The sequence below is a fragment of the Myotis yumanensis genome, unplaced genomic scaffold, assembly GCF_028538775.1.
Source record: "Myotis yumanensis isolate MYYU_CA2020_CCGP unplaced genomic scaffold, mMyoYum1.0.hap1 SCAF_17, whole genome shotgun sequence".
Lineage (NCBI taxonomy): Eukaryota > Metazoa > Chordata > Mammalia > Chiroptera > Vespertilionidae > Myotis > Myotis yumanensis.
Window position 1 is genome coordinate 40173404 of NW_027223768.1, and position 20156 is coordinate 40193559.

Here is a 20156-nt window from a genome sequence, read left to right on the forward strand (position 1 = left end):
CAGAGCAGCTCACACATGGGGGTCACTCAGAGAAGCCCCCGCAGACGTGGGGAAGGATGGCAGATGCTGGTGTCGGCCCAGCCCCCAGAGAGCTGCTCAGAGCAGAGCCGTGTCCTGAGGGTCAGGCCCCGGCGACATGTCACCCAGGACCCCTGAGGAGACAGGCAGTGCTGTGTGGGGGAGGGACGGGCAGTGCTGTGTGGGGAGGGACGGGCAGTGCTGTGTGGGGAGGGACCGTTTCAGACAAGGTGACGCTCCCATCTGTCTCCTGGGCGGGAAGCACCGGCCGGAGAGAGGCCTGGCTCCATGCGACTCGGCGATGACTGGCCTCACGGTGGCCGCCCTGCTTGGGTTCTGCCAGGCGGCGACTGGGCAGAAGCCGCCTGGACCCCGCACCCTGCCCGCCGCCTCCTCCTGCGGCCTCGTGGGGAAGAATGCACTCGGCTTAGAGTCAGCCGGGGGCGGTGGGGGCCAAAACGGCCTTTTACTAATTTCTCTTAAATCAAAATGCTGTTTTCATGCAATAATCGCAGAACCTGGGAACTAGGGAGGGCGAAAGGACTGACATAGCCCATATTTCACGCAGCAGAGGTGAAAGGGCTGCAAACACTTTGTGGGTGTCCTATGGCACCTTCTCTGAGCAGCACGGTGTCTGCTGTCTCCGCGGAGGCTGGGCGGGGAGCGACAGGAAGGCTGTGAGGCTGGCAGGCCTCCCGGGTCCCTGGCGCGTGCCCTGAGGTCCCAAGTTATGGGGTAACTGAGAGGGGCGGGGACCCCCCAGGCTCTCCCGGGCCCTCCCGGCAGGGGCCAGGCTGCCTTTGGAAGCAGCAGGGCGACCTCCTTTCCCGGGAGCCAGCGTGATGGGAGGTGGCAGCCCTGCGGCTGCTCTCAGCCACCAGCGCCCACGCCCCCGCGCGTCCCAGCACGTCCCCAGCGCCACAGCTGCAGGGGTGGCGGGCTGTGGGGTCTTTGATCCAAGAGAAGCAAGTGCGTCACAGGCGAGTGCTCTCGGGCGTGGGCTGGGCACGCGGAGGGTTGCCAAACTGACAAACACGTCTCCAGGGAAGCCGTGAGCCCCGGCCCCAGGCCTGCAGGGACCACGGGAGCCCACACCCTCCCAGGCAGGGCCGGAGGGGGCTGCTGGGGAGCTGGGCTTTCTCCGGAACCTTCCATGCTGTGGGCAGTTACTGCTGATGCTCACTTACGTTTCCTTGAGCGTCTGAGACGTACAGCTCTGGTTGTCATATTATTTCTTCTGTCAAACGTTCGGGGGGATTAGGGAGAGAGTGGAGAACACGGGGTGAGGGAGCAGCCCAGGCCAGGCCGCACCCCCGCAGGGCCGGTGAAGCCACCGGATGCCGTTCACGCGCTCACCCCACCTGTGTCCGCGCTGGCTCGGGGCTGCAGAGCCAGGAATAAGCTGTGTCCCAGGCCTCGCCGGGCTTACATTATAACAGGCACAGACCTGTCATCAAATAGTGAGAAATGCATCAAGAATGATAGTGTCGGTAAAGTCTGAAATATTGCTGTAAACTTATTTTTAAACAGAATGTTAGCTACATTTTCAAACAATATGCTCACTAGGGCTTTCTCCAACCTCAGACACCTTATCAGAAAGTCCTTCTAAAGTTAAAGCAATGAGTCCGGTTGTTTAAATGTGAAGAAGGTACAAGAAGTGCACTGCAGTGTCCCACGGCCTGGAAACAGAGAAAGTGCTGTATTGCCCGGACCTTTGTTTACAAGGTTAACAACTGAACCCATTTCTCGGATCGAGAGGACCCGCCCCCAACAGGCGTCTGCAGGTTGAAGGGACCACATGGAACGTGTCACTTGACAATGGGTCCTGCATTCATGGGATAATTTCCCGAGTGGGTCTGACAGTCGGGGCCCTGCAGGTAGACGTGCCCCGGGCAGGGAGGCGAGCTGGCCCAGGCACTCAGACGCTGGCAGAGGAGGTGGCATTGTGCTGAGCCATGAAGAGAATGTGTCTCACTGGAGCGGTGGGTGGGCCTCCGGGAGGCGGCAGCCTGGGGCCGCACGAGGCTGCGAGCTGGGTGGCCGCCATGCTACCTGGCCCGGGCCCGAGTCAAACACAGGACGGGGCCTGCTTAGAGCCTGGGCCCCACCGTGTGGGGAAAGGCCCCCCGCCTCCCGCACAGCCTCAGGGTGGCAACGTCCCCCCAGCCCTCACTCGTGCCCGCGCCAGGGCCATGCACGTGGGACAGCAGGGAAGGCAGAGGGCACACTTTGGAGCCCTGTGCGTGGTGACCGTGCCCACTACGCATGGTGACCGTGCCCACTACGAAATCTCAGCCATTCCTTCCTGAGGACGAGCTTGAACTCACATCACAGACGGCACCACTGGCCGTGGTTGCCTTATTGTCGCCGAATTAGGGCGGCGAAGAAGCCAGGGTGAAGTCACGCCCCTGTGCAGAGGGCAGGGGTAGGTTGGCGAACGCTCCCTAAACCGGGGCCTCTGTGGCTCTCTGATACGAAAGGGGCCCATCGGTCCATGCACATCGGCATTAACGCGCGAGGAACAGTCACCGTCAGCCTGTCACCATCCCAGCGATTCCGTGGTTAGAGCCCCTGGGCCACCCTGGGCGGCGACGGTGGTAGCGAGAGGGACCGGCAGCCGGGTCTTGCCCTGACACCGGCAGCCGGGCGGGCAGGAGGGAGCCGCTCTGAGGACCAGGGCTCTGCACTGAGAAGGACTAAGTCAGTGGCAGCTGGAGCGCTGGGGCCTGGGCAGGAGGCTTAGGGAGTGAGAGCGAGGGCCTTGGAGAGGGTCGGGGAGAGGCAGGGCGTGGGGAGCGGGTGGGCGCACCGGGAAAACCCGAGGGCGCCATGTACAACGAGCGCGCGCCGCTCCCACGCCCAGGTCACTGCGGCGGCGCTCGGGCCCTCACGTCGGCTGGGCAGGTGCTCTGCTCCTGCTCAGCCAGGACACCCGGGGCGCCCTCGGGGCAGGTGCCGCTTCACCGGGGCAGGTGCCGCTTCACCGGGGCGGCCGCGCATCTGCTCTCTGGCACTGCCATGCAGGCTGTTTGGAAACTGGGCTTGATCTCTTCTGAGGCCCGGGCCCCTGCACCTGCTCGGCCCTGAACACGCCCCGTGTCCCTGCGCTGCCCGGAGCAGCCATGACGGCGTGCCAGGCGCCGAGGGCCCAGCACCCACCCAGCTCCGACCTCCCCGCTGGCACCTCACACCCGCTGTTCAGAATCCCCCGACACAGGCCGGTGCGGTCCCGTGCGGTCCGTGCCCCAGCCTGCGGTCCCAGCCGGGGCGGGATGGGAAGAGGGTGAGGCGAGAGGAGGGAAGAAGCTCCAGACCGTGCTCGTTCACGTGTTTTACACAGAGCCGTCCGTCGTTAGGCATAGCGCGGTGTCCACGTGAGATGACAGGCCAGGCCGACACGAGGCCATGAGCGCGGGGTGGGCTCCCACAGGGTTTCTGTGACGGGGGGAGCGTGGGTGGTGGCGTGTGAAGCAGCTGTGGGGCTGCCCTCCGCCCAGGACCCAGCCGGCCGGAGGGAGTGTCCCTGAAGCCAGCGTCGGGCACAGGGCTGGGGGGCGGCAGCGCCTGGTCACTGCTCTGGTGATGACACACGGCCCGGGCCAAACCAGGGGCCCTGCCAAGGATGTGGCCCTGCAGGCGGCCAGGAGCTGCCCAGGAACCCCTCCACCAGGAACGGCTCCCGGCCTTTGCTTCCATGTTTGCCCGTGTTTGCATAGGTGCCCAGTCCTGGGCGGGGCGGTCAGAGCACCAGGGAAAGCCGAGGGCCCTGCTCCCAGCACTGCGGCCCTGGTGCCCTGGCTCCTGGGCTGGCGGGAGGCCCCGCCTGGACCCGGCCGTCCCTGGGGCCTGGACCCACACAGATGCGCCATCAGAGGGGCCCGGGCCTGTGCGCCTGGAGAGCCTGAGCCGTGCTCCCGGCTCCCCCCTCCCCCGGGGCTTGAAGTGAAAGCCGCAGCCTTGACGACACGTGGGGTCCCCCCTGTGAGAGCAGAGGCCACCGTGCTCCCTCCCCGTGCTCTGCGGGAGGAGGGCGGAGGTGGTGACCTCGCCATCAGCTTCCTGTTTCCTGGGCCTTCCGACGGAGGCAGAGCCCCGGCTGTCCAGCTGCGGCCACTTGCACGTGTGCCCCGCGGCCCAAGCCACGGTCTCCTGGCACTGCCCCTCCCTAGGCGGCCCCCGCTCTCAGGGGGGCCCTTGGGGAAAAGCCCCTTTGACCCCAGTCCCCACCCGGGCCGAGGATCCATGCCGCCCCTGAGCGCAGGGCCGGGAGTGGGGTTCGGGGAAGGGACCGCAAGTGGGGGCGGATGCCTGTGTGTGTGTGAGCCGTGCAGATGGGAGATCTCGGGGGACAGATAACCCAGCCTGGATGGCAGCGTGACAGGAAACCTCGGGCGAGGAGACAGCTGTGGGCCAGAGGGAGGGGCTGTGCTCCCTGTAACCGCAGGGGGGGGGGGGGCAGTGAGAGCCTGGGGCCACCCTGGCTGCATGGGAGGAAGGCCTCGAAGTCCCTTCCTGGACCCACCCGCTCCCTCCTGGGGGGCTGTCCTTTCCGAATCTGCTCGGTGACCTGGGAGCCCTGGGTGGGGCTGGAGAGCAGTGGGCAGCCCGGAGTGCACTTGGGGGGCTGTGGCAGGTGGGGGGTCCAGGTGGGGGCCCAGGCGGCCGGCCGAGGCAGTGGGGGCCGGAGCCCGGGGCTGACGTGAGCCCTGCTCCCTCTGGAGAAGCGGAGCCTCCCTCTCCTTCTCCCTTTTCCACTGGGGGAGCCGGGGGCCCCTTTAAACTCGGTGAGGTATCTGTGTGATTTAACACCCAATGGCACTTCCTCCCCCCAACCTTCGGGAAGCTGGTGCCCTGGGAAGGCCTCAGCCTGCCTTGTCCCGTGTCCGGGTGTCTGCGGGGTGACAGGCCCTGCACGGGCCCACAGGGGTGGGAGTCATGGTCCCGGCTCGGGAGTCTCACCAGAGGGCGTCAGGCCAGCAGACAGACAGGCAGGTTTGTGCCAGGAGGGGCCCTCAATAGCCCGGGCGGCAGAGGTTCCCCGAGGGCGGGTGAGGGCTCCGGGGACAGGAGTGGGGACGGGACTGACGGCAGGAGGAGGGGCTTGCCGAGAAGGCATCATTCCTGATGGACCAGCCGCTCCCCAGAGCCATGGTTCTGGGTCCATTCGAGCGAGATGTTCTGCACATTCGAGAGCCTCCCAAACCCCCGCCGGTCGTCTCAGAAACGCGCTGGGCACAGCCAGTTAGGGGTGCGCGGCTGGACGGCCGGGTCCGCCCTCCACTGTCTGCCACGCCTGGAACTGTCTCACACCTGTTTGATGGAAGGATTCACGCCTTCGTTTCAGCTTGGCTTGTTCAGGATCATAGAGCCATGTCCTGCCTGGCGTTTCAGAGGCACAAGAAGGTGCCAGTGGGAAGTGAGTGAAATTCCCAGCCTCCCTCCCGGCTCCTCCCCAGAGTGGGTGAGTCTGTGTCTGCAGCCATCAGGTGCGGATACACACATATATGCGTTTTGGTGATAAAAACATACATATTAAAGAATTTGCCATTTTCACCATTTTTAGCGTGCAATTCAGAAGTACATTCACGATGTTGTGCAACCATCACCTCCATCCGTTTCCAGAACTTTCTCATCATCCCGAACAGAAGCTCCACCCAGACACGTTTCTCTGCATGTGTGACACACACACAGCACCCAGGCGCCTTACACGCAGCACCCAGACGCCTTTCTCTGCATGTGTCACACACACACACACACACACACACAGCACCCAGACACGTTTCTCTGCATGTATCACACACACACACACACACAGAGCACCCAGGTGCCTTACACGCAGCACTCAGACACCTTTCTCTGCATGTGTGACACACACACACACAAACACACACAGCACCCAGACGCCTTTCTCTGCATGTATCACACACACACACACACACACACACACAGCACCCAGGCGCCTTACACGCAGCACTCAGACACCTTTCTCTGCATGTGTGACACACACACACACAAACACACACAGCACCCAGACGCCTTTCTCTGCATGTGTCACACACACACACACACACACACACACACAGCACCCAGACGCCTTACACACAGCACTCAGACGCCTTTCTCTGCATGTGTCTCACACACACACACACACACACAGCATCCACATGCCTTTCTCTCCATGTGTAACACACACACATGCAGCACCCAGACGCCTTTCTCTCCATGTGTAACACACACACACAGCACCCAGACGCCTTTCTCTCCATGTGTAACACACACACACAGCACCCAGACGCCTTTCTCTCCATGTGTAACACACACACATGCAGCACCCAGACGCCTTTCTCTCCATGTGTAACACACACACATGCAGCACCCAGACGCCTTTCTCTCCATGTGTAACACACACACACAGCACCCAGACGCCTTTCTCTCCATGTGTAACACACACACATGCAGCACCCAGACACCTTTCTCTCCATGTGCCACACACATGCAGCACGCAGTGGACGTGATGTGCCCAGGTCCCGCGCTCCCTGGTGCGGGGATCCAGTGGCATCAGGAAGAGAGAGGGGCTCTGTAAACTGAGAGTGTGGAGCCAGGTTTGGAATGAGCAGGATTTTCATAGTCAAACTCGGGGTCAACCTCGAAAGCCACGTGTCTGAGCTGTCGCCAATATGAGGGACTGGTCCCTGGCCTCAAGGGGCTGCGGGAGGTGGATGAGGGCAAGGGACTCAGACAGGAGCTCTGCCCCCAAAGGAGGCCCTCCCTGTCGTGTTTCACTCCCAACCGTGGCCTCAGGCGGTGTCTTCCTCCTGCTCTCTCGCCGGGTGGGTGACTGTTGACATGCCCCCTCCCACCCACCCTGCTCAACCAGGAGGCCCGAGCTGTGTCTTTCCCTTGCTCCTCCCTGCCCAGCACAGTGCCTGGCACCTCCGGCGGGTAAGATGGGACACGTGCTTTAGGCACGTGCTGTGCGCCAGGCCCTGTGCCAGGCCTCTGCTCAGGTGGACCACGCCGCTCCCTCACAAGCCCCAGGGTCAGGGACGGTGGTGGCTGCCTCAGGAGAAGGAGACTACGCCAGGTGCTAGGCTGCCATGACAAGGGCCACAGACAGCGGCGTAAACAATGCGTTTGTTTCTCAGTCTGAGGCTGGAAGCCTGAGAGCCAGGTGTCGGCAGGGAGGTTCCTCCTGAGGCTTGTAGACCCATCTCCTCCCGTCCTCACAAGGCTGTCACTGTGTGTCTCCGATTCCCTCTTCTTGTGGGACAGCGATCACCTGGGGTCAGCGCCACCCTCACAACCGCATTTCAGCTGAATCACCTCTCTAAGACCCACCTCCAAAGGCAGTCACAGTTTGAGGTCCTGGGGGTTAAAATTACAACCTAGGAATGTGGAGGGAGACACAATTCAGAAGCAAAGGCTCGGTGAGCAATATGCTAATGAAAGCGCCAAAGAATGAATGGGGCCCAGCCTGCGTGGCTCACCTATGCACCAGGAGGTCACGGTTCGATTCCTGGTCAGGGGCACATGCCCGGGTTGCGGGCTCGATCCCCAGTGTGGGACGTGCAGGAGGCGGCCAATCAATGATTCTCTCTCATCATTGTTTCTGTCTCTCTCCCTCTTTCTTCCTCTCTGAATGAAATCAATAAAATATATGAAAAAAGAAAAAGAATGAATGAGTTTGCGTCCCTTCGGTAGAAGTAAAACCACTTTCTGTGTGGAAACCAAGCTTGGTTTAGGGGCGAGGCAGGAAGGGATAAAGGCTGCTACCGCGTGAATGCAGACACCTCGTGGGGGCCTCTGGTTGCCGCCTGGCGCCGGCAGCGTGGCTGGCTGCAGGCCTGTCCGGCAGCTCCCTGGGCATCTCCAGCCAACCCAGGGGCCCAAGGCAACCACGAACCAAATGTGCTCCCGCTGGCTTCAGTGTTTGCTTTTAAATTGTATGCATAGTTTTAAAATGACAAAAGTCATGTGTATTTGTTGTAAAAAGAGAAATCCTTGCAACTGCTTCCCGTCCGGTTCAGAGGATCTAACGAACGCCCACCTCCTGGTCACCCTCTCCCAGCGAGTTCTAGCACCACCCTCACTCTGCAGCCTGGCCACGCCCCCCTCGTGTGCAGACACCAGGCCTGCTCCACCACAGGCCCTTTGCACCTGCTGGCCCTCTGCCCTGCCCCACTCATCCTCTCAGTGGAGGCCTCTGACTCCCTCTGGAGAGTGCGCCCACCTCCTTGTCATTTTGTGCTTCGCTTCCCTGACCGCCAGGGACACTGTCTTTACATGTTTGTAAGCAGTGTATTCGCCCTCCTCAGAGAATGGCCTGTGTATGTCTTTTGCTGTTTTTTCTTTTGGGCTAGTTGTCTCAGCTTTCATTTTTCACAGTATTACTGACGGACTCTTAACCTGTAAAAAGCTTTAAGAGTGAAGCTTTTCGCCCTCGCTGGTTTGGCTCAGTGCATATAGTGTCAGCCCTCGGACTGAAGGGTCCCGGGTTCAATTCCAGTCAAGGGCACACAACTTGGTTGCAGGCTTAGGGTCAAGTTGCATGGGGGAAGCAACCAATCGATATATCTCTCTCACATTGATGTTTCTCTCTCTGTTTCTTCCCTTCCCTTCCACTGTCTCTCTAAAAAAACAAAAACAACAATGGAAAAATATCCTCAGGTGAGGATTAACAGTAAAAAAAAGAATGAAGTTTTTCATCACAAAATTAATTACAACAGTGAAAAGTTGGAAACAAATGATCATCGATGGTTAAATAGTGGAAAGATTATTACACAAGCATTAAGAGGGATTGTCAGTTAAACTATGAAAATAGATTATCAAATTATAATATATTAAGTAAAATTTGATTTTTTTAGGAGAAATTTGGATGTAGCATGATTACAATTTGCAAATCAACACCTTGCAAGGAACCCGCCATCTTGGTGACAGTGACTGCGGCTGATGCGTGGTTTTGATTTTTTTCTACTTTCCTGCACTTTTATAATGAGTTGATTTACTTGAAAATAAAAGGTGACCAGAGAAAAGTTTTAAAAATGACTGAACGAACCATACAAGTTTAACGGAAATAAAAATACAAGAAGGGAAATGTTTGCCCATAATTCTGTTCCCCTAAGACCGTGGTCAGCAAACTGTGGCTCATGAGCCACATGCGGCTCTTTGGCCCCTTGAGTGTGGCTCTTCCTAAGCCTTAGGAGTACACTAATTAAGTTAATAACAATGTACCTACCTATATAGTTTAAGTTTAAAACATTTGGCCCTCAAAAGAAATTTCAGTCGTCGTACTGTTGATATTTGGCTCTGTTGACTGAGTTTGCCGACCACTGCCTAAGAAATCAGACCATGCGCCTTCATGCCAGGATCCCTGTCTGCGGGAATGTGTAGGTGGAGGTGACTGACGAGCAGCCCTGAATGAAGCCTGAGTATTTGAAATCCACCACCGAGGAGTGCGAGTGTGGGCCGTGCTCTGTGGATGTGCGGGCTCGGGTGGGCCGCTCTCGGGCCCTGGCCTCGCCTGGGCAGCCGCGGTCACACAGCCCAGCCCCGAGAGAGGAGGCCCAGTGCGGTCAGGACACCACTGTCCGCGGTGGCTCGCTCCCTGCAGAAGGAAGGACTCCTGGGGCTGGTGAGGAACCCCCTGCCCTGCCCCCCACAGCCCTGCAGAACCAGACAGGCCTGGGCTCAGGCTCTGGACCTCGGCCTGTTATTGTCCCTGAGACTCAGTTTCCCCGGCGTGAGGTCGCAGGTGCTGGAAGGACTAATGGAGAGACTCCGCATGCTTCCTGGTGAGGGGATGTCCAGCGAGGGCCAGCGTCACTGTCCCGGGCCTCGCCTCTGCCTTTCCCGCTGCAGACGGACGGGGCTGCTCAGGGGAAGGAAGGATCGCACCCCGAGGGGGGCCCGGGCCTCTGCCGCGTGGTCAGCGGCGGCATCTCACCGCACAGGCCCCGCTGCCTCGTGGGAACACGTGACTTCCTGTTTTCTCTCCTGGCGGCAGGTCCTCGCTGTGGTGTCTGAGCCCGAGGGTGGGGCTGGGCAGAGCGGGACCCTACCTCACGGTCGAGGGCACAGAGCTGGTCGGGGCCTGGACTCTGGCGTCCTACCTCAACTGTGGGCTTCAGGACCCAGATTGGTGCCAGGAGGCCTGCGGGCTGAGAGCGGACCAGGCAGCAAGCCCACCCCGTGCCAGTGTCCCGCCCGGAGGAGACTGTCCCACGGTCACACGCTCGTTAAGTAGCAGGGCCAGGACGGGACTCGACCGCTCTCCCTCAAAGGATTTGTTCTTGCTTTGATCCTAAAGTGCTTCCTGGCAAGGGGGCGGGAGAGGTGGAAGGCTGCCCACAGAAATGGAGGAATTGTGCTCTTTGTGCTTCTGGAGGCAGAATTACAACCAACGCTGTTTTTTACAAACTAAAAATGAGAGTTCTCTACCAGGGATTGATGGGTGGTGAGCTCCCCGTCACCGAAGGATTCAAGCAGAAGCTGGAGGTGCTAGAAAGAAAATTCTTACAAAAGGTGGGGCCAACCCCAAAGCACTGGATAAAGTGCAGAGATGGGCCCGGGACCCGCGCCCCCCCCCCCCCCCCCCCCCCGGCTGCTGGTACCCACAGAGCCCTCTGGTGGCAAAGAGGCTGAGACCTGGGGGCCCAGCAGGTGCCCTGGGCAGGTCACTTCCCCCAGCCCCCTCGTGTCGCTGTGAACACAGTCCTAGTGAACCCCTTTTGCAGGGGGAAGAGGCTCAGAGAGGTTAAGAAAGTTGTTCCAAGACACAAAGCCAGGAGGAGGCAGAGTCAGAATTTGAATCTCAGCCTTCCTGGCTCTCGGGCTCTCCTTCTTTCCTCTTCCCAGGGGGCCTGGGGAGGTGGCAGGTGAGGCGGGAAAGAAGCAAATGAAACCAAAACCCATCGACTATGCTTGGGAGGTTGTGGGGGAGGGGCTCGAGTGAAAACTTCTCAGGTGCTGTGACTAAGTGACCACAGCTGGCTGTGAACTTGGGAAACGGGGGAGCTCTGCGTCCTGTCCTTAAAGGTGAGGGCGCCTGAGGCACCGAGGGAAGGGACCCCGGAGTCAGGGGACCCTGTAGGTCCATCCAGCTCCATCACTCTCGGGCGGGTGGCCTAGGGGAGCACCATCACTCCGGCCTCCATTTATCCTCCAACAAAGAAACCCACAGCCCACTAGTCCCCGCCCACCTCCCGGGCGCATACAGGACGCAAACCCATCAGCACAGGGGGGCATTTTTAAATGAAGAAACTCTTACAAAAGGTGGGCCACTCTCTCGGTGAGAGCAACCCCAACGCACTGGGATAAAGTGCAAATTGGGGTTCAAATCAGAGGCACCCTTAGCAGATGGGTGTGAGGGAGTCCAGGCTGGCGGCGATGGGCACCCAGTTGTCTGCAGCTCCAGGCAATGGCAGCACCAGGCTGACCGAGACCCATTCTCCCTGTTCTGGAAGCTCCCAGTCTGGCTGGAGACAGACACACAACACAACTGACAGCACCTCCCGCGGGAGCCTGGCTCCGGGGGGCAGGCCTCTCCAGGCCGCCCGGGGCCCGGGGCTTGCGGGGCGCCAGGGCCGGAACCTCTGGGAGCTGATGGGCGGGTGTGGCACAGGCTCGGCTCTCTCTCTAACAAGACGCACATTGTAGATGCGATGAACCAGATGGAGAGACACTGGTCCTCTCTGCTCCCCGCGATCTCCTCCCGGCACCTCCCTGGTGCTGAGGACGAAAGTGAAAACCAGGGAGAAAGCGGGGACTTTGCCCCCGAAGGTTATGGCCTGGGCTCAAGGCGGGAGGCTGAGCTGGGCAGGAAGGGTGGGTCTGGGCCTGGCTCCCGGGCTGTGCCAGGCAGAACGAAGTTTCCACAGCGTGACGTGGGGACTCGGGAGAGCTGGGGAGGGGGACCCCGCAGACTACGCCGTGGCAGCGTCCCGCGTGCCGGCCCCACTGCGTGGCTGTCAGCTCAGGAGGCAAGCAGCCCCGTGCTGCGCCCCACGGGGAGGATTTCAAAGAGGGGTGCTGCTGGGTGTCTGTGGGCTCACTCCCTCACCTGGGAGACGGGGCTGTGGCCTGCGGGTCGTCACTGCTTACCTGCTGGGTGGCAGCGGGAGTGACACTCCGGGGGCTGGTAAACGACCAGAACCCAGGTTCCCAGTTCAGCCACGGCCATCGGAGCTCCCCCAGATTTGTGAGGGGCATCGCAGCCAACATACTGGCTGGTGGACTCATGGCTGTGAACCGCTGTGGGTGCAGGCGGGGCCCCTTCCTCCCAGGGTGCAAACCCCGCTCCACCGCGGGGGCGCGTGAGTGTGCAGACCCTGCTCCACTGTGAGGGGCCTGAGTGTGCAGACCCTGCTCCACTGTGAGAGGCCTGAGTGTGCAGACCCTGCTCCACTGTGAGGGGCCTGAGTGTGCAGACCCTGCTCCACTGTGAGGGGCCTGAGTGTGCAGACCCTGCTCCACTGTGAGGGGCCTGAGTGTGCAGACCCTGCTCCACTGTGAGGGGCCTGAGTGTGCAGACCCTGCTCCACTGTGAGGGGCCTGAGTGTGCAGATCCTGCTCCACCGCTGGGGGACCTGAGTGTGCAGACCCTGCTCCACTGTGAGGGGCCTGAGTGTGCAGACCCTGCTCCACTGTGAGGGGCCTGAGTGTGCAGACCCTGCTCCACTGTGAGGGGCCTGAGTGTGCAGACCCTGCTCCACTGTGAGGGGCCTGAGTGTGCAGACCCTGCTCCACTGTGAGGGGCCTGAGTGTGCAGACCCTGCTCCACTGTGAGGGGCCTGAGTGTGCAGACCCTGCTCCACTGTGAGGGGCCTGAGTGTGCAGACCCTGCTCCACCGCTGGGGGACCTGAGTGTGCAAACCCCACTCCACTGTGGGGCCTGAGTGTGCAGGTCCAGCTCCTTGGCGGCTGCAGCCTGCTTCGCGGTGGTGTCAGAGGGACGTGCTTTGCCCGGGACTAAGCTGAGTCACCTGCAGAGACACGCTGTGTCCGCCTGGTGTCCTCCCGGTGCCTGAGGCCTGGTCCTGGGCACCTGTGAGAAAACACCTGCCCAGCAACACTGAGACGCCGGGCAGGCTTCAGTGTCCACATCTGCCGGGTGTCTGTCCAGATGTGGGGGTTCCCTTGGGGGAGGGGCTGTGCCCAGGGGATGGGTCACCCATCACACCTGGGTAAGGCGGGTGGGGGGGGGGGGGCAGAAATCGGGCCAAATGCTCTCATTCCCTGGTTGGCTGAGTCTGCCTTGTGCAGGGGCCACAGACGGCGGTGGAGGCCCGGGGCCGATGGGAAAGGCTGCTGGGCTCAGGTCTCCTTCTGCAGCTCAGCTGGGAGCAGGGCTCTCCCACATAAAGCCTCATCTCATTGATGTTCCCACAACCTTAGGGTGATGGGATCACCCTCCATGTTACAGATGGAGAAACTGAGGCCCCGAGCTGTGAGGTGATTAGCCTGACCACACAGCTACTTAGTGGGCAGGGAAGGGAGAGGACCCACCTGGCACCCAATCCAGGCCCCTTTCTAATCCAGCACCCCCTCCCCCTGTCACCAAGCAGATGCTCAATAAATAGTCAATTAATTATATAATTGAACTTGGCCCTGGGCCCTTCGTGGAACTTTCTGGGCCACCCCTGCCTTCCTCAGCCCATTCCTCCCAGCACAGGCACAGCTGGCCCGGCAGAGGGAGCCCCCACTCCCCCCCGCTCCCCCCCCACCCCCCCGCCCCGGGCCAAACCACACACAGCACACTAGTCGTTGGTCATAAAATCAAGCTGCTCTTTGAAAAGAAAAAAGAAAAGCTGCCCGTACTACGTGTCTCTGCGGAGGCCCCAACTCCCCGTCCCCACTTGGCGGCTCTGCACAACACGAAGAAGCATTTCTTCTTATTGGCTCTAAATTTACCGTCCAGTAGGCTCTCTGTTCTCGTTTTATGTGACAGGCAACCAGTGATTGCCTCCCACCACCGCCATACATCACGGCTGACACCTCCCCTCCTGTCCTAAAGGAAAAACTTGCCCCAGCTTTGGTGTCCTTGGCGGCGGGGCGGGGGGGGGGGGGCATCTCCTCTCCTGCAGCCCTCAGACCCCCACCTTCGGCCAGTGAGGGGCTATAGGGCAGCCTGACCTTGGGCAGGGCGGGCTTCTCCCCTGAAAATGCCACCACACCCGGTGAAGGTTTGCGCGGTGCCCTGGCTCTGAGGTTGGGGTGAGGCAGGAGGTGCAGACGTTGGTCACAGCGCTTACAGCTGAGGGCGGGGACCTCCAACCCCACGCGTGATGTCTGTGGAGCACTTTGTGGGGCCGGGCCCTTGCACTGAATGTTCACGGGGTCAGGCAGATGCTGGGCGCCGGGTGGGCCGGCAGTGGCGGGTGGGGAGGAACGGACAGGTGTGTCCTGGAGGACGTGGTGTGTCCGTGGCGAGGATTCGGGGCTTGGCCCACGGCAATGGCCGCCAGGGTGTCCGAGCAGGGACGTGGGGAATTTTCAAGGCTGTCAGCTGCCTGGGCCCTGGAGAGGCCACCTTAGGGAGGAGTCAAAGGTTGGAGGCAGAGTGACTGGGGGGGGGGGGGCTCTAGGGGCCTGGAACCTCCTGCTCCCATGGCTCCTGGGAGAAGCCAGAGTGTCGCTCCTGCCAAGGGTGGGCAGGGCTGGGCCCCATGGCGGAGGGAGGGCGAGGGGGGTGCACTGCGGGGGCTCCTGGGCCGCGCCCCACTTGCTGTGAGCTCCGCTAGCCCTGAAGTTCTCTGTGCTCAGTGTCCAGGGGTGCTGTTGTGAGGAGCTGCGCAGCCACTACGTTACAGCAGCTCTGGCACAGAGAAAACACTGAAACATTACCTTTCCACCCTGTTTAACGAAAGAGGCAGCTGAGCCCTGGCCGGTGTGGCTCAGTGGATAGAGGGTTGGCCTGTGGACTGAAGGGTCCCAGGTCAGATTCCGGTCAAGAGCACATACCCAGGTTGTGGGCTCCATCCCCAGTGGGGAGCGTGCAGGAGGCAGCCGGTCAGTGATTCTCTCTCATCATTGGGGTTTCTATCTTTCCCTCTCCCGTCCTCTCTCTGAAATCAATAAAAATATATTTTAAAAAAAAGAAAATGAGGCAGCTGAACAAGGGTGAAAAACTTGCCTCAAGTCAGTCAATAGCGATAAGACACCGCTCAAGGCCACACTAGCCACTCCCTCGGTGGCCATCAGAGGGCGCCTTGGCCTTGGGAGCGACTGCCTGGAGGCATCTGGCACTTGGCCTCCTGAAAACCCCACAGGGTGGCATGAGACAGACAGACGCTGCGCCCCGTGGTGCGGGGTGAGTTGCCACACACATTCCTAGTAGGAAGGACAGTGTAGGCTACAGCCCTTGCCTCCTACTCACAGTTCAATGAGCTTTCAAATAAAACCCAACTTTTATTTAACCAGAATATTCACTGTATCTCTTTCCCCAGCCCCCAGGACTCCAGTGGCAGTGTCAACTAACTGTGCATCCTCCAGTCGCAAAGTTAGCGTGGGAGGGAGGCCCTGGTAACTTGTGGTGGGGGAGGCTTGAGCAGCGGGGCCTCTGACTGCCGTGTCGCTGCCTCTGATGGTCACAGATGGCGGCTGGGTTGCAGGGACAGGAAAAGAGAGAATGCATAGAGGGAACAGCATGTGCAAAGGCACAGAGGCAAACAGTGTGGGAGAGCAAGGTGTGCCCTGGGAATGGTACATGCGGGGGCGGGGCGGGGGGGAGGCAGGGGAGGTGGAGGGGGTGCAGGAGGAGGGGGGAGGGGCCTGAGGCCATGAACTAGGACTGTGAGCAGGAGGCTGCCCGGTTGGGGTGGGCAGGGGGATCACCAGCGGTTCCTGGGTCTGCTGCTCATGAGGCCCTCGGGCCCAGGGGAGGGAAGCCAGCACCGGACCCACTGTGTCGCAGTTCTAATTGAGTCAGAGGCTGAAATGCCCTCCTTCGACCATCTGTCCTGTTCTGTCCCTGTGGTGAGGCCTCAGGGAGCCACACTGGAATTCCAATGGTTCCATCCACCCAGACATGGGCATGTAGAGGCTTCCAGAGTGCGTGGCCCACACGGGGCATGCGCACAGCTGGGCCCCTGTGGCCCCAGGCCGCTGTCCTGAGCGCAGTGGACAGAGCTCTGCCGGCCCCATCTCTGCCTCCCTCCCGGCTGTACAGGCTTTGTGGCCCCACCAGGTGTCATGCCCACTACTGGGTTTCCCCAGGGGGTGGGAGGGAGGTTGGGGACAGATGGAGGATGGGGAGTAGATCCAGCCCCCCTTGTCATGATGTCCTTGTCCAGTCGTGGGGCCACCCGGGGGGTCGTGTCTGTCACCCAGGGCCTGGCTGACCATCCTCATCTCTTGGCACAGAGGCACAGAGCTTCGGCCTGCTGGACCCCAAGCTCTGCTACCTGCTGGATGGGATCCTGTTCATCTATGGCATCATCATCACCGCCCTGTTCCTGAGAGCGAAGGTGGGTAGCACCCCACTCAGTGGGTGTTCCGAGGGGCCTTGGTCTTGGAAAGTCTCGGGCATGTGTGGTACCTACAGCTTGGTGTCCATGGGCAAAGCAGGGACCAGCCCAGTGTGCACTTTGTGGGGGGGGCAGGTGGCGGGGGGCCGAGCCACAGAGTGGCCGGAGATCCTAGTGTGGAGCACCTGAGTCAGGAGCTCTGACCTGCGACACCAGGTGTGGGGTGGGGTCAGGTGCCGCTGCAGGAAGTGGCCTTATGCTTCAGGCAGTTGGGAGCGGGGAGGCGGGGACCTGAGGTCTCCCCAGATCGCTGTCCAGCTGCTGGTGCAGGTCCCGGCAGGAAGTGGGAGGGTGACCCAGAGCAGGGTTTCTGCTGGGGCCTCGCAGGGCCTGGCTTTCTTGGAGGGGAGCGGGGGCGGGGGTGGCCCTGGGGGTGAGAAGGAGGGGGAGGCTGCAGCCCTGTTCTCTGCAGCACCCCCTCCGGCTGTTTGGAGTCAGGGCTGCGGGGAACTCCACTTGAGCAGCAGTGCTGACTGCCTTCCAGTCTGAACAGCGCCGCGGGTCTCGGTGGTGCCAGTCTCTGACCCGAGGCCTGGTGGACCCTCTGGCTGAGGCGACAGAAAGTGGGCTGTGCGCCTGGCAGGGCCCCCAGACGCACCAGAGGGTGGGACCTTGTGCAGCCACCCACTGAGGGTTGTGCTCCGAGTCCTGGGGGAAGGGCCTGAGAATGTTCTCCTGGGCCCCGAGCTGGGGAGGCACTGCCCTGAGGTCACCTGGCCAGCATGGGCCGCCCGTGTCCCCACGGGAGGCAGGGAACCGTCCAGCTGACCGGGTGGCTCTGGGGCAGGGCGACTGCGGGCGGCGGTGGCCCGCTGGGCGCTCACTCTGCTCTTCCCTCCTCCAGTTCAGCGGGAGTGCAGACGCCCCGGAGCACCTGCAGGGCCCCAACCAGGTCTACAACGTGAGTCAGCCCTGTGCAGCCCCGGGGGGTCGGGACCGGCCAGGCCACCGGCTCAGGGTTCTACCCGGGGAAACACAGTCATTGTACCAGCCTCGTGGGGCGCTGGGAGCCCACAGGCTCTCAGGATTGGGTGCCTGGAAAGCGCCCACTTAGCGCACTGGCTGGTGCACAGATACTGGCTGGGGTGGGGGTGGGAGTGGGGGTGGGGGTGGGGGTGGAGGTGGGGGTAGGATGGGGGTGGGGGTGGAGGTGGGGGTGGGATGGGGGTGGGAATGGGAGGATCCTCACTGGGGTGGGACTCCCTGTGCATCGGGCTTCAGTCAGATTGATCACTGCCCCCCAGCCCGTGGTAACGCCCGGAGATGTGCTCTGAGGTGCTGGCACCAATGGGCCAGTTACCACCGCCACCCCGGTCCCTGCTCCTTCCCCTGAGAGCCACCCGGGAACACCCATCCCGGGCGCTGTCCTCCGGAGGGTCGCCCATCTCACACCTTCCTGTGTGTTTCAGGAGCTCAACCTGGGGAGGAGAGAGGAGTATGACCTTCTGGATAAGAGACGGGGCCGAGACCCTGAGATGGGCGGGAAGCAGGTCAGACATTCCTCTTTCTGCCTGTGTGTGTCAGTGTGTGTGTGTGTTAGTGTGTGAGTATGAGTGTGTGAGGATGTGTTAGTGTGTTTCAGTCAGTGTGTGTGTATGTCAGTGTGTGTATGTGTGTCAGTGTGTATGTGTGAGAATGTGTCAGTGTGTGTGTCAGTGTGTGTGTGTTAGTGTGTGAGTATGAGTGTGTGAGGATGTGTTAGTGTGTTTCAGTCAGTGTGTGTGTATGTCAGTGTGTGTATGTGTGTCAGTGTGTATGTGTGAGAATGTGTCAGTGTGTGTGTCAGTGTGTGTGTGAGAGAATGTGTCAGATTATGTGGGTCAGTGTGAGCGAGTGTGTCAGTGTGTGAGAGAGAATGTGTCAGAGTGTGTGTGTCAGTGTGTGTGAGTCAGTGTGAGCGAGTGTGTGTGTCGGTGTGTGTGAGAACGTGTCAGAGTGTGTGGGTCAGTGTGAGCGAGTGTGTGTGTCAGTGTGTGAGAATGTGTCAGAGTGTGTGTGTGTCGGTGTGTGTGAGAATGTGTCAGAGTGTGTGGGTCAGTGTGTGAGTGAGTGTGAGCTGAGTGAGAGTGGGGGGGCCAGGGTGGAGGAGAGGACCCTTCAGAGCCGCACCCCACACTCCTCCGCTGCCCACTCCCTGCCTCATGAGGGGCCTGGCGGGAGGACAGATGTAGGCCAGTTTCCTGCAGCCCCTCCCGCCCCCTGGGCCGTGGGTCCAGGCCACCCTGATGCGCTCACAGCAGCGCCACCTGTCCAGGAGCATAGAGTTGGGAGGCCCACAGGAAGGGCCAGGCCGCTGGACGCGGGTCCCTGGGTCCCAGGTGCCCTGTGAGCATGGCAGCCAGGCGGCTGTCACCTGTGCCAGGGGATCAGCTGGGTGAGGCCAGGGAAACGCTGCCTGACACTGCCTGTGGCCCTTGACCTGTCCAGTCACAGCTGTCCATGCAGCACTCCCCCCCGCCCCTTGAGCTCCATGTAGGGTTGTTAGAATGAATCGCGGGTGGGGGAGACCCCCTCAGCCCTTCCCCCTCCTTCCCCGGAGAGCAGGGCTGGCGGGCGGGCGGGGATCGGCCAGTGGGACCTGCTGAGCAGCAGCTGCCATGCTCCCAACGACCTTTCAGCTTCAGCAAAACCCCACGTGTAGGCTTGTGGCCCGGGCGGTGTACCTGCCAGGGACAGACGGCCATCGGAGAACCTGGGCCTGTCCGGGCAAGGCTGGCCTGTGAGAGGGGACCATGCCGGGCGTCTGGTGGAGGACATGTCCCCCAGCCCAGCTGCCAGGCCGGGGCGGAGCCCGCAGAGGGTGATGGGGTGATGGGGGTGCCACGGGGGCTGCTGCTCCACCTCTGACTCCCCCTCTCTCCCAGCAGAGGAGGAAGAACCCCCAGGAGGGCCTGTACAATGTGAGTAGAGGGCGCCTGGGCCTTGGAAAGTGGGCGGGAGGAGGGGCTGGCGGGGGTCCTCCAGGCTTCCCCAGGCCCCGTGTCTCCTCCTGCGGGACCTCACTCCTGGGCCTGCGATGCCTGCGGGTCCCAGGTGGGCCGAGGCCTCCGGTCAGGCTGGGCCAGCCCCTCTGGGGGGCACGTCCCCAGGGGCTGGAGCCTCCTGGCCTGCACCTCACGGACTGGCCAGCCTCACCATCGCGGTTGGGGTCTGGCGTTGGTGTGGGTCTGCCACGAGGGGACCCTTGCAGGGGTGACGACCTGCTCAACCACATGGTTCCGGGGCCCCTGGTGAGCCTGCGTCGTCCTGCGTGGGTGGCCTTTGGCCAGAACGTCGCCTCTCACCGTCCTGAGCCTCACCGACCTTCCCGGCTCAGGGCTGAGGGCTGGCGCCCAGGGAGAGGCCCAAGGGCTGCGGGAGGGAGGGCTGGAGCGCGTGTTTCTGCCTTAGTCACTGAGCCGTGCCCACTGCCCCTCCAGGCGCTGCAGAGGGAGAAGATGGCAGAGGCCTATAGCGAGATCGGGACGAAAGGCGATGTGAGTGCTGCTCCTCCTTAATTCCCAAGACTGGGGGGGGGGGAGGGGGGGGCGGCGCTCCCAAGAAGGTCCTCACAGTCTTCCCCAGGCGCCAGCAGCAGGGCCTCCACCCCACCTATTCGTACCACCTGCAAAAGCC

General features: G+C 61.4%; 1 protein-coding gene across 1 annotated transcript in view; it reads left to right on the plus strand.

The window, feature by feature from the left end:
* CD247 (CD247 molecule) overlaps positions 1-20156 on the plus strand; it is a 65752-nt gene that overhangs the window by 43361 nt on the left and 2235 nt on the right. The window contains exons 2-6 of the mRNA XM_070396071.1: positions 16378-16481; positions 17386-17442; positions 17951-18031; positions 19409-19441; positions 19961-20017. Of these exons, the coding sequence (XP_070252172.1) occupies positions 16378-16481; positions 17386-17442; positions 17951-18031; positions 19409-19441; positions 19961-20017 (332 nt within the window). The remainder of the gene's footprint in view (positions 1-16377; positions 16482-17385; positions 17443-17950; positions 18032-19408; positions 19442-19960; positions 20018-20156) is intronic.